We start from the raw sequence: 12,728 nt of genomic DNA, 5'->3' as shown, positions 1-12,728 counted from the left end.
GGAACCAAGTTTAAGATAACGCAGCTGGTATGGCATTATTTTTGAATGTATTTAAAATGGCTGGTTTTATATGTGCAGGCAGGGCATGTAACGAGTTAAATTGTTATCAAATTTCATGGTAAACAGGCCAAAGACATTATTACATATCATGCGAGCCCCATTTCTACCAATAAAGTAAAAGGGAAGATGGTATGACAATTAATTTCCCGCATGAACACAAAAAGGGTGGTTAATTATTCAAACAGTCAATCAATAGACAAACATGAGAATGTGAAACATAGCATTCGCTTGTTGAAGAGGAAGCATTCCGCGCCCTGTCCAACACCATTAAAATCGCCCGTTGTTTCCCAAGTAATTAATGGCTCCTTACAACCCGAGGGCTGTTCCAGGTTGTAGTGCAATGCTCTTTTCGGATGCATTGGACGCACTTACAACGCCAAAGCAGCCATGAGGAGACCGATGATACCAGCAGCAGAGGATCCGAGTTGGGCGTTATTGGCAGCCGCACCAGCGGATGGAGATGCAGAAGAGGTAGCGCCAGTCTGGCTAGCACCAGTCTGGCTACCATTGCCAGTTGTCTCACCACCTATTTACATCATTAGTATCCCCTACCAAAGCAGGATGCAAAACATTATTACTGGGGAGGGAGCCAGCAGAAACTCCATGACCCATCGCAATATTAAAAATATAAATGAAATCATCTTACCGGAGCCCGATGAACCAGTTGGGGTGCCAGCAGTTCCGGTAGGGTTTGGCATGGCTGCGGTGGCACTGAAGAAGTGTTGTTTGATACAACTTCCTACACACTGAGCATATTTTTCCGTGGCTCCAGGAGATCCGTCGCCTTTGGGGCATTTTGCTGTGCACGCGGTGGTGTCGTTGGCCATGGCGTTATTGGGGCAGGGGACTTTGAAGCAGTCCGCTTTGCAGCACACATCCGAGTCGGCACCTAGAGTTGGAAGCAATTAGTACGATCTCAAGGACCATTTGTAACAATTGCACATACATTTATTAGCACACAAAACAGAGGGAGGAAGTGGAGCCTGTGACTGTTGCGGCTGGGAATCTTGTGGCATGGCGGAGACACAAGCAAGGAGGCCAGCAAGGGCGAAGATGGTGAAAGCCTTCATTCTGGCGGGTTGCTCGACAATAAAGTAAGATAAAAGCTCTTAAAAGAGAGTAAAGAATTGATTAAAAATAGATAGAAAGAACGCAGGAATGTAAAGAACAATTTGGAGTTGGAAGACGGCAAAAGAGTGTATAGATTTTTGTTCTGGGGGAAAAGAGCAGAAGAGAGGAGGAAGAAAAGTCCGGGGGCCCCTGTTTTCGATTTGACTCAAGCTCTTGTTTTATATGATGCGGGTCGGGGGACGGGGGGAACAACCCAGCAACACCCATCCTTCATGGCAGCCAGCCAGGAATCAGCGCTGGATCTCCGATTCAAGCTTGTTCCTGGGGAGCTCCACTGGCGCCGTTCTTGCTGTCCCAACCCCTGAAAGCCTGCTAGCTCCTGCGACGGAGAGCCAATGGCCTTGCGGTGGCGTCTGTGACCAGCAAACCTTGACCCAATGTCTGGCGAAAAACCTGATAGCTCACCATGTTTGAACCAGTGGAACCACCCAATTCGGCACGCCGAGCCTGGTGCAAGTGCAAGAAAGCGAGAGGCTGACACAAAACAATTCTCGCTTCGAGGTCTCCAGACCTGTATTCTGTCACTGTCTCCTGGGGAAATCCACGAATTCCAGAAACCTCTTCTCTCTGCCTTGAGTTTCTGTTGTTTCATCGACTTTGCCACCGGATCCGTCACAGGTGTTTTAAAACACTGTTTGTTAAGGCTTAAGGGTGTCATGCTCTTCTCGTCTTCCAACTTCCCAAGGGTCAACCCTGGGAGGTTGGTCGTCTCATGGACTTTTGGTGGTTGAAAGCGCTCTGGAGGATGTTCGGCCTCGTTCCCATCGCTCATTTGCTAAGCAGGGTGTAATTTACTACTTCCAATTCCCTTAATATGATTCATTTTTCCCATGCTTTACGGAGTAAATCGGGAGGACCCGCCAAAACTACGCATTGTTAGTCCCATCCCAGGGTATTGGGGCCAGCTTCCAGACATCTTGATCACGTGGATGCGCGTTGCGCCACTGCTCAGTTGCCTCGACGCGGCGGCTCCAAACCTCGAAATGTCACCTCGAACGTCACTTCGAAGGCAAACCGAACGACGCTGACATCGTTTTGGAGCCCGGCAAAAACGGAGCCGATAATAGATATGGTTCCGTCTGGCTCTTAGGGCATTTCGTTATTTATCCCGTACTCTTGTGTTTCTGTTTTAAACCCACAGTACAATGTCGAGTAGTGAATTCAGCGACTTCGATGATGATGACATCCTCCCTGTTGTTAATGACGCCACTTCCGCTGATTTTTCAGCTGCCAGTTCTGACAGCTCTCGAGCCCCGAAACGAAGACGGTTGAGCCATTCCCAGACAAGTGACAAAAGAGACGCTCGCACTTCTTGGGGTACCCTCAGCGGAACGGGGCACGAGAGCGGCCATGAATCAGGCCAAAGCCAAGACACTCTGCCATCGCTTCATCGAGCACCGGTTGCCAGGCACAGGGATGAAATTAATACAAAGCCAACCGGTCCAAAGTACAAAATATATCAGCCAAAACACCCCCGTGCCCAAGAACCGACTTTCGTTACTCAGTTGACCCAACCTCCATCGAGCCCATCGATAATCCGTGGACCTCGGTGGAAGAAGCCTGGCCCAGAGGACCTTGCTGTAAAACGTGCTCCAACTCCCGTCATTGACAGGAGTCGGAATATTCCGGAGACAAACAATAACGATATGGATGGGGATTTAAGAGTTGCCATTGCCGCATCTCTGGAATCTTTTCGAAGAGAAAACAAAGGAGACATGGGACCATGTCCTAATCCTAAAGAACGAAAAAGTCCCGTCTCATCCAATTCTAATTTTGGGCCTCAGGATGCGTTTTTTGATATTGGAGATATCCCTGAAGACGCCTTCGACTCTTCCCTGGATTCATCGTCTGGTTCGCCCCAAAAGACTCCCGTTTTAGTTCCATCGTCCCAGCCTTTTCCTTCTCAATCCTCATTCCGTCGACAAGGTAGTTCTCAGCAGAAAAATTTGCGGCAGATGACATTATTTGGTGGGCCTTCTCAGACTATCAAGCCGTCATCATCGTCACAATCCATCTCACACAACTGGCCCTTCGTAAGCCGTAACGAACCTCCAACACATCACAGACTAGATTCTACTGCCATAAAATCTTGGGTATATCCAACAAACTTAGGCAAGAAAAGAGAATACCAATTTAACATTACCCAACGCGCTCTGTTTCACAATTTACTCGTGGCGCTTCCGACTGGCCTTGGGAAAACATTCATTGCCGCTACCGTCATGTTGAATTGGTTTCGGTGGACTACAGACGCCCAGATAGTTTTCGTTGCTCCAACAAAACCACTGGTCTCCCAGCAAATTGTCGCATGTTTCGGTATTGCGGGGATACCTCGGTCACAAACTGTGATGCTTACTGGGAGTACAGGGCCAGCAATACGTGCTGCGGAATGGCAGAGCAAGCGGGTTTTCTTCATGACACCTCAAACTCTTGTTAACGATCTTAAAAATGGACATGCGGATCCGAAACGGATTGTCCTACTTGTCATTGACGAGGCCCACCGTGCCACTGGTGGCTATGCCTACGTTGAAGTGGTGAAATTTCTCCAACAATACAATACCAGTTTTAGGGTCCTTGCGTTAACAGCAACTCCCGGGTCATCGGTGGAAGCTGTCCAAGAAGTGATCGATGGCTTGAATATATCTAAAGTTGAGATACGAACGGAAGAGTCGCTTGACATTCGTGAATATGTTCATTCACGAAATATTGAAATTGAGACTTTTGATTACTCTGAAGATATGATCATGTGCATGGATTTATTCGGCAAGTCGTTGCAGCCCGTCCTGGATAAACTTCGAAGCCAGAATGCCCATTGGGCAAAGGACCCGATGACTCTTACCCCGTACGGGCTCACTGTTGCCAGGAAGGACTGGTTGAAGTCACCCGCTGGGAGGAATGCAAATAATGGGCTCAAGGGTATGGTACATGCCATTTTCTCGGTACTTTCGAGTTTGGCCCACGCAATAGACCTCCTGAAATACCACGGGATTGGGCCGTTCTACCGCAACCTCGTTTCATTTCAGAACGCTTTGGGTGCAGGCGGTAGTAAATACCAACGCCAAATCGTTGACGATGAGAATTTCAAAACGCTAATGCATCGGCTGAGGATGTGGACCAATAATGAAGACTTTATTGGGCACCCGAAACTGGAATTCCTAAAACGGGTCGTGTTGAACCATTTCATGGATGCGGAAAAAGATGGGGACGATTCCCTTGCAAATAGACATCCGTCAAGTACGCGAATAATGGTGTTTGCGCATTTTCGTGACAGTGCGGAAGAGATCGTGAGGGTATTGAAAAGACACGGTCCGATGATCCGTCCACATGTGTTTGTTGGGCAAGCGGCTGCGAAAGGATCAGGTGGGATGGACCAAAAGACACAACTCGATATCATCGAGAAATTCAAAGAGGGGACATATAACACAATTGTCGCTACCTCCGTCGGTGAAGAAGGCCTTGACATTGGCGAAGTTGACCTCATAGTGTGTTACGACTCTTCCGCCTCGCCCATCAGGATGTTACAAAGGATGGGTCGAACCGGAAGAAAAAGAAGAGGGAATATTGTCCTTCTTTTGATGAAAGGCAAGGAAGAAGACTCGTTCACAAAGGCAAAGGATAATTACGAGAAAATGCAACAGATGATAGCTAGTGGGGCTCGTTTTACGTTCCACGATGATAAGTCTCCACGAATACTTCCGCGAGATATACATCCTGCAGTGGATGAACGACAAATAGACATTCCAGTTGAAAACTCCCAGACCGATCTACCGGAACCCACCAAGCGAGCGAGAGTTCCTAAGCGGCTTCCCAAGAAATTTCACATGCCTGATGGTGTTGAAACGGGATTCACCAAGGCATCTCGTATCAGTGGCATGAAGGTGAGCCGCAAGGCTACTACTGAAAGGCTCCGCAAACCTCCTCCAAAAGTTGTGGAAATTTTTGACATCCCGCCATTGGATGAAGTTCTTCTTTCGAAGGACGAACGAAGAGAACTCGAACAAAGATATTGCAGTATCGGAGGTACGAGTCCTCAGTTTGTCTCCAGGCCACGAATTGATGCCTATCCGGAGTTTCAAAGATCTTACCGCCCAACAAAGTTTGTAAAGCACGGGGCCGTCACCTGCCGACTCGTAAAGGCTTTTCAAAATATGAATGCCTTGACAACCGACTGCGCGTACCATTTTAAAGCTCATCTACACCCAGATGACCTAACTGAGCAGTACGAAGCTGTAGCTTTGAAAGGCACTGGCCGAAGGAAACACCCTTCTTTTTTACGGGTCCACGAGAAATGCCCTGACCCGCCCGACCCTGATCGACAGATACACCATTTTAACAATGGGTCCCAGCCATTTTCTCCATTGATGCGTTCCCAATACTCGCCCCAGTGCCCACCGAAAGATCAATATCTCAGTTCTCAAGGTAGTGCAGGGGATGACCTTGAACTTCCTGATGTTGAAACGCTTTTCAACCAGCTTACTGGGAAGCGAACAGCGGAACATGAGCAACAAAGTCCGTCAAGAGGCACACGGGGGAAGCTGTGTATAGTTAGCGATGACAGTGACGATTTTGATATTTAGAATTACCCTCGTCCTTGTTTTTGGCTGTGGTAATATACATCTACTTGGAAAAGAAATCGATATACATTCTATATGTTTGTTCCAATGGGCCTTATTCAATGAGGGTTTGGCTTTAGATTTTGTTTCTATAGTTGTACATGTACAAGAGTATATATTGCATCCAGATACCCAATAGAATGAATTCTGCGGATTGAACGATTAAAAATGGAGCTTCTTAGCTTGTCAGCTTTTTGTAAACAACCTTCCGGTTTTTGCCCCACGTACTTTTAATATTTAACTCTGTTGATCACCAAACCTTCGCGATCCCATCGGCTGCACAAACAGAGAGAGAGCTCCTTTTCTCCGCATCTTCCATATCCACTACACAACCCCTACAATCATGGCAGATACACAATTTGACAGTGCGCTGTAAGCATTGGATCTGTAACCATCATCACTTTTCCCCCTTCTGTTATCTCCGCTCGTTCGACCCTTCTACAACCTAACTACCCCGCCCTTTGAGGTACTAACCATCTTTTATCTCCCAGTGACCTCCTCCGCCGTCTCTCGCCGCGCGAAACCAAACAAAACCTCGAATACATCACCAGCCTCGTCCCCGATCTAACCGAAGACCTCCTCGCCTCTGTCGACCAGCCCCTCGAAATCCGCCGATGCGCTCAAACAAAGCGCGATTACCTGCTCTGCGACTACAACCGGGACGGTGACAGTTACCGCAGCCCTTGGAGCAATGAATTCGACCCACCAATTGAAGATGGGACTGTGCCCAGTGAGCGAGTGCGAAAGCTAGAGGTCGCAGCCAACGAGGCGTTTGATGTTTACCGGGAACTGTATTATGAGGGTGGGGTGGGGAGTGTATATTTTTGGGATTTGGACGATGGCTTTGCGGGCGTTGTTTTGTTGAAGAAAGGTGCGAGGCTTTTCTTGATCTGTTTCCCCCATCTTCGTTCGTGAGAGGGATTGTCCTCAGCATGCCCGGGCGGCTTATATTCAATGCACCCCCCACACCACACCACACCACACCACACCACACCACGCCAACCGACGGGCAGGACTTTTCGCCTATGCTGGATGGCTGGCTAACGAACTGTTTTCCTCCCAGCCATTACACCTGGCTCCAAAAACTCTGGCGCCTGGGATAGTATCCATGTCTTTGAGGCCACAGACCGTGCGCGGACATGTCACTATAAATTAACCAGCACAGTCATCCTACACCTATCAACGGGCTCAGAAGGGTTGGGAGAGCTAGACCTCAGTGGAAATATGACGAGACAGATTGAAGCAGACATGGCCGTCGACGGGGATGCTAGTCATGTCGCAAATGTGGGGCGGCTGGTTGAAGATATGGAGCTGAAGATGCGGAATCTTCTACGTACGCATGCCTTTTTCTTTGAGATTAGCTAACCTTACATCTAAACGATCCCAAGATTCTTTTCTTTTTTACTAATATCTGGACTTTGTTTGCAGAGGAGGTCTATTTTGGAAAAGCGAAGGATATTGTCTCCGATTTGAGAAGTGAGCGCTTGCCAATTATCTCCCTCCAACATCACTATATTCCTTCTGCTCCTGGGCTTGATTTTATTGCTTTCTGCTAACATATCGTCTTTCTTTCGGTAGGCATTCCACCCCTTTCTGAAACAAATAGAGATCAAGCTACCCATCGGGAGATGATCAATTCTATGAAGAGGTAGTATTATGGCTTTGTTCTTTTTGCTTATAGAAAAATACCAGCCACGGGAATCTCAGATGGCTGGGATTTTGCACCGGTATTGTCGTGCTTCTTTTTGGCGATGATGTGGATTGTATTTGTTACTTTATCTTGCTATCAGCTCTCCTATTTATTCTCGAATGAATGACAAGACATTTATGACCCTTTGCAGGTTAAAGAACCTGTACAATCTTCCGTTTCATTGCTTTACGACCAGGATCCTTATATCTATTCCAAAAAAGCCTCAGCAACCATGAGGAAATTGTAAGTCAGAGAGCCCATCAAGTATATCAGAAACCTACTGCGTAGGTTACGTTACCGCGGTTAGAAAACAAACCGGCGAAACTGTCTCCAACTAAACACATAATTGCTCCAGCCCAACACGGCATGCCTCTCAAACTTCATTGCCACCATACCGAGTAATTTGCACATCATATCCGTCCTATTGAGTCCACAGCATCTTACGCGACGAGATAATTTTCCCAGTCGTAGACACATGCGTATTCCTATTATATGTAGATAGGTAACATCATGAGTCTCCCAAAGAGTAATTCCTTCAGTTCCAATAGCGCAATCCATTTACAAGGGTGCGGCTTACTTGGGCGGGCCGATAAAGGACACCAGTGGGCTTAATGCCTCTTCCAAATGGTTTCAAGTTGATAACTTGATAATTGTAAACATCGTATGGCGCAATGGATGGCGAAGTCAATGGACGTAGAAGCCTCACTATATAGATGTAGCGTTGCGGGAGGTTGATTTATATTGCATTTCAGCCCAGAATTGAGCCCTGATGAGGCTTTAATCAACTCCCCGATTCATTTTCGGAAGGACCTTTAGCTTTCTCCAGTTGAGTAGCAAACTTGCTAGCTTCCGCCCACAGCTCTGCCTCCTTATCCTTTCCGACGGTATCCTTCCGGCTATTAAGCCAGCTGGTATCGAGAGGGTTAACGCCCCCAGACGAAGTAGCAGAGGCAGTAGTAGTAGTTCCTCCGGCAGTGACTTCAGCTGATTCAGGTTGGATGATAGACGCTTCCTCCAGAGCATACACCTGCCGTCGTAGTCGCACATCAATGGAGGAGAGTAGCGCAAAGTATTGGGAGCTTGCAGCTTTGAAAGCTGCTCGATGTGATTCTAAGGTCCCATCGATTTTGGGCAAATCGCTGGATGACTGTCCTGAGGTTACGGAAGGAGAATTGGTGAGTGAGCCGATCGCAACACCCGCTGCATTGAGAAGCTTTGCAACATCCTGCGAACTTATCGTCAGACCAGGTTAGAGTGCGGGGAGAGCAAATGGGAGGACAAACTTTGTCGATATCATTAAGTTCACGGATTCGATCAGCAGAGGTAAAGACACGGTCCGGCTCTTGGGGCTCCATGCTGTTTCTCGCCATACAATTGAGCGAGTGTCTAACTCGAGCTGATTGGAGATTTGTAGGTGAACGAAACTTGGAGATTTGGACTTCTGTAGGTAGTGATTATATAAGCGCATGTTGCGTCAAAACTAACCTGATTAGTAATAGTGCAATATCAGAACACCCAAACGCGATTTCAAGCTTTCCTTCATCAAACCAACTTCACTCACCACCATCGAATTCTAATGCCACACTTTTCTTAATTATCCAGCCCGCCCCGGAGCTTGGGAAAACTCATTGCAGTCATCTCGTCTTTTCATTATTCAGCGGATATGCCCCAATACTGTTGATATAGAAGCGGAAAATACCCAGCATGTCCGGTCCCGGAGCTCCCAGCCCGGGCCCCAGGAGCGCCAGCATGGGCCCAGGCGGCGGAGTGCCAATGTCCCAGCAACAGCAAGTAAATGGCGGCCCTCCTGCAGCAGCGAGTCCAGCGACCTCTGGCCCTCCATCAGGGGTCATGTCCCAGCAGAATTTGAATCAGATTGTAGGTCAAAAGCCTTCCCCCGCTGTCTTGTCACTTCTTCTTGCGCGGAGTACATAATCTGTACTTTATGTTCGTTGAACTTTCCATGCCTATTTGTCTTTCAGCTGAGGTCGTCTCTCCCCATTCTATATGCCATAAAAGTATATATCCTTCTGCCCTTTTGTTCCTAATGCTGTGTTCTTACTGAATCTTTGTTTCTCACCTCCTCACATTTTCTCAATTATCTTTCCTTTTCATGTGACAACATCTTGTTTCAAGATAACATTCAAGCATTTAATTCTGTGAGGTATCTCGTTGCCTGACATTCATTGTGTTTTTCGGGCCTGACATTTCTTGTTATGGAATGCAGAGATGAACCATTTTTGTGGTGAGCCTGAGTGTCATTCCAAAGGGCTATAAATGCTGGTTCCATACCTTTCTGCATCACATGTGGTTTCATTTTGGGCTAGACTTTCTACAACGTTCTCCTTGTCCACCCAGATCCTGTTATGATTATTTCCCTTTTTTGGAGCAAAAAAAATCTCTCTGGGCTACCAGACAGGCTCAAAGCAGTATGGACCCTCAAGGTCCTGAGCGTGTGCAACATGGAGACCCTTCTGTTGGAGATGCCCGCGGTCTTGTACTAGCAGTACGTGCTGCGCAGCTGTGGTGGCCTTGTTTGTGTCCGCAGCGTTTTCATTTATTATAATGGTTTATTTTGTTATTGTCCATGCGCTGTATCTAACAATTTCTGGCCATTTTTTGTTACAAGTGCAAACTAATTGTGTTTTTCCATGCTTTAGGTCATCGATTATTTGGCGAAAAAAGGTTACAGCAGAACGGAAGCAATGCTTCGAATGGAATCCGCGAACCAAGAAATCGATGGACGTCCACTTCCTCCTGCTAGCGAAGAATCGCGCCCAAAATTCAAGTTGGCATTTGGTATGTGTATTTCCATCAGCAGTTTCCTGGCTGGGGTTGCTTACTTACCTTCACAGATATGACAAGGAAATGGATCGAGGACAATTTGGATATTTATAAGGTATTGTCCCTCGACGAGTATATTTATAGAGCATTTTAACACAATTCGCAGCCGGAGCTCCGACGTGTCCTATGGCCTCTGTTTGTCTACTCATACCTTAATCTCATCACGTCCTTGGTACCACTGGAAGGTCGCCAGTTTTTCGAGACAAATAAAAGCTTGTTTCTTCCGGAACACAGTGAAGATATTCGCGCTTTAGAGCCAATAAGCCTCCCCGAGCATGTACAGGAGAATAGTGTCGCAAAGCTATACCGTAACAATAAATATCGCCTTACATTGAGCAATCCAGCCTTTTCAAACCTTATGCAGTTCCTGGAGAGTAAGCAGAAGGAGGGAGGAACTGTCATGTCAGCCATTCTGAGCAGCTATTGCACAATAATTACTAAGGACCGAGCGGCGGATGATCGGTTCAGCTTTGCTGCAATGCTGGGAAGAGCGAACGATTCTGCCGGGATTCCTGCGGAGGATGAAGGAATACCAGGGCACCACCCTGGATCCGCATATACGGGTGATAATCCTGCAATGGCAGGAACACTTCCCAGACTCAAGCTTGGAAAACTGCCGATGGAGCCACTCCTTGAAGGAGATGTAAGAGCAGAACTTGAAGAAGCAGACACAAAAGACCCTCCAACGGGAGGTCGCCCATCGCTTGTTCAACACTTTGAACAAATGATTAAAAAGGAAGAAGACGAGGAGGCTCCAACACGTGCTGAAATACCATATCCGCCATCTGTAGCCCGCGATGTCGCCATGGAAGTTCAAAAGGTCAAAGAAAACCGTGACAGATTCAAAATCGAAGGACGGACTGGGGGGGTTGGCCCCGCCATCAGTGTTTGCATGTTCACTTTTCACAATACTTACGATAGGTACGTTGACGGAAGCCCATGACTTCCTACTTACTTTCTGTAGGTACTCTAACCGTCTTCTAGCATCAATTGCATAGATTTCTCCGGCGACAGTATGTTGGTTGCCGCTGGAACCCAAGATTCTTATATCCGCGTTTGGAGTCTTGATGGTTTGCCGATCCCAGCAACATATCAAGAATTAGAAGACTCTCCGCCTACGAACTCCCATCGTCTCTTTGGTCATTCCGGACCGGTCTACGCGGTGGCATTTGCCCCCTCAATCGCCAGCCCGGAAGAGGAAGAAGTCAAAACGAATACGCGCTGGCTTCTCTCATCATCAGCCGATAAAACCATCCGTTTATGGTCACTTGATCTCTGGCAATGTATGGTAGTCTACAAGGGCCACGCACAGCCCGTGTGGGATATCGCTTGGGGTCCCTATGGCCATTACTTCATCTCTGGCAGTCATGATAAAACTGCACGCCTGTGGGTGACGGATCGAATACGACAGCAGCGAATATTCGCCGGACATGATCAAGACGTCGATTGTGTATGCTTCCACCCAAATTCAGCCTATGTTTTCACTGGTAGCTCCGACCATACCGTGCGCATGTGGGCCGTAACCACCGGAAACGCTGTTCGTATGTTTACGGGCCACACTGGCAACATTACCGCATTAGCGTGCAGCAACAATGGCAAGATTCTTGCCTCAGCTGATGATCACGGCTCCATCTTCTTGTGGGATCTAGCGCCCGGTAGACTCTTAAAGCGCATGCGTGGCCATGGGAAGGGTGGCATTTGGTCCCTTACCTGGAGTGCTGAGTCGGCAGTCCTTGTCTCGGGTGGCGCAGACGGCACTGTTCGTGTTTGGGACGTGGCAGGGCCAGCTCAGGATCCGTCCACCGGTCAAGGACGTGTGATAAGCGAAGGAGGTACGGGCACCAAGATCGATGCCGGAAACCCTACTGCCTCATCGAACGCTCAAGCCTCGGCTGCGGGTGTTCCAAGTGTTGGTACAAGCACAACGAAGAAGAAAAGCAAAGAGGTTGTCGTATCGCCTGACCAGATAAGTGCATTCCCTACCAAAAAGAGCCCTGTTTACAAAACACGGTTTACAGGAATGAATCTGGTCGTTGCGGGTGGCGCGTATATGCCATGAAGACAGCAGATATTGAGCATAATACGTGCCCCTTTTTCCTTGTTTTTTTCTTTGCCTACTTGCCAATGTTCGGATCCGTTCCGGGTTCGCATTTTATGTAGAATATTTCAACTACCCTTAGTGTTCTTGTTTTCTACATCTTTCATTTCTATTCCCGGTTATTGGCGCAAAGGCATACAATCAACGTTGGGCATGCCACTTTTTTTTTTCAAGGGGAAAGCGAAAACGGGAAAGGTAATTTGTTTTCATATGATATTTCCCTGGGGTTCTTCCTTGGCGCGGATGTGTCCATTTCTCCTCCTTTTTCCCACTCCTCCCACCCGGGAGATGTATC

The 12,728-nt window shown here is 47.7% G+C and overlaps 6 protein-coding genes across 6 annotated transcripts; 3 read left to right on the top strand and 3 right to left on the bottom strand.

Moving 5' to 3' along the window:
• Positions 1 to 73: 73 nt before the first annotated feature.
• HCBG_00646 (uncharacterized protein) lies at positions 74 to 1,271 on the bottom strand (the record flags this gene model as incomplete). The annotated part of the gene is made up of 3 exons (XM_045427696.1): positions 74 to 586; positions 707 to 949; positions 1,007 to 1,271. The coding sequence occupies 3 exons, from the start codon at positions 1,128 to 1,130 to the stop codon at positions 429 to 431; spliced, it is 525 nt and encodes a 174-aa protein (XP_045291671.1).
• A 65-nt stretch (positions 1,272 to 1,336) lies between these two features.
• Positions 1,337 to 1,963, bottom strand: HCBG_00645 (uncharacterized protein; the record flags this gene model as incomplete). The annotated part of the gene is made up of 1 exon (XM_045427695.1): positions 1,337 to 1,963. The coding sequence occupies one exon, from the start codon at positions 1,961 to 1,963 to the stop codon at positions 1,337 to 1,339; it is 627 nt and encodes a 208-aa protein (XP_045291670.1).
• A 373-nt stretch (positions 1,964 to 2,336) lies between these two features.
• On the top strand, positions 2,337 to 5,765 carry HCBG_00644 (helicase C-terminal domain-containing protein; the record flags this gene model as incomplete). Its single annotated transcript, XM_045427694.1, has 1 exon — positions 2,337 to 5,765. One exon carries the CDS (start codon positions 2,337 to 2,339, stop codon positions 5,763 to 5,765), a length of 3,429 nt encoding a protein of 1,142 aa, XP_045291669.1.
• A 379-nt stretch (positions 5,766 to 6,144) lies between these two features.
• On the top strand, positions 6,145 to 7,357 carry HCBG_00643 (F-actin-capping protein subunit beta; the record flags this gene model as incomplete). Its single annotated transcript, XM_045427693.1, has 4 exons — positions 6,145 to 6,173; positions 6,293 to 6,672; positions 6,865 to 7,134; positions 7,230 to 7,357. The coding sequence occupies 4 exons, from the start codon at positions 6,145 to 6,147 to the stop codon at positions 7,355 to 7,357; spliced, it is 807 nt and encodes a 268-aa protein (XP_045291668.1).
• A 323-nt stretch (positions 7,358 to 7,680) lies between these two features.
• Positions 7,681 to 8,904, bottom strand: HCBG_00642 (uncharacterized protein; the record flags this gene model as incomplete). The annotated part of the gene is made up of 2 exons (XM_045427692.1): positions 7,681 to 8,716; positions 8,775 to 8,904. The coding sequence occupies 2 exons, from the start codon at positions 8,844 to 8,846 to the stop codon at positions 8,273 to 8,275; spliced, it is 516 nt and encodes a 171-aa protein (XP_045291667.1).
• Positions 8,905 to 9,922: 1,018 nt separating this feature from the next.
• On the top strand, positions 9,923 to 12,394 carry HCBG_00641 (transcription initiation factor TFIID subunit 5; the record flags this gene model as incomplete). Its single annotated transcript, XM_045427691.1, has 5 exons — positions 9,923 to 9,997; positions 10,152 to 10,290; positions 10,347 to 10,390; positions 10,442 to 11,256; positions 11,320 to 12,394. 5 exons carry the CDS (start codon positions 9,923 to 9,925, stop codon positions 12,392 to 12,394), a joined length of 2,148 nt encoding a protein of 715 aa, XP_045291666.1.
• Positions 12,395 to 12,728: the final 334 nt, after the last annotated feature.

The sequence above is a fragment of the Histoplasma capsulatum genome (assembly GCF_000150115.1).
Source record: "Histoplasma capsulatum G186AR genomic scaffold supercont2.1, whole genome shotgun sequence".
Lineage (NCBI taxonomy): Eukaryota > Fungi > Ascomycota > Eurotiomycetes > Onygenales > Ajellomycetaceae > Histoplasma > Histoplasma capsulatum.
The sequence above is the reverse complement of the archived record's forward strand: the minus strand, read 5'-3'. Positions and strand labels throughout refer to the sequence as shown.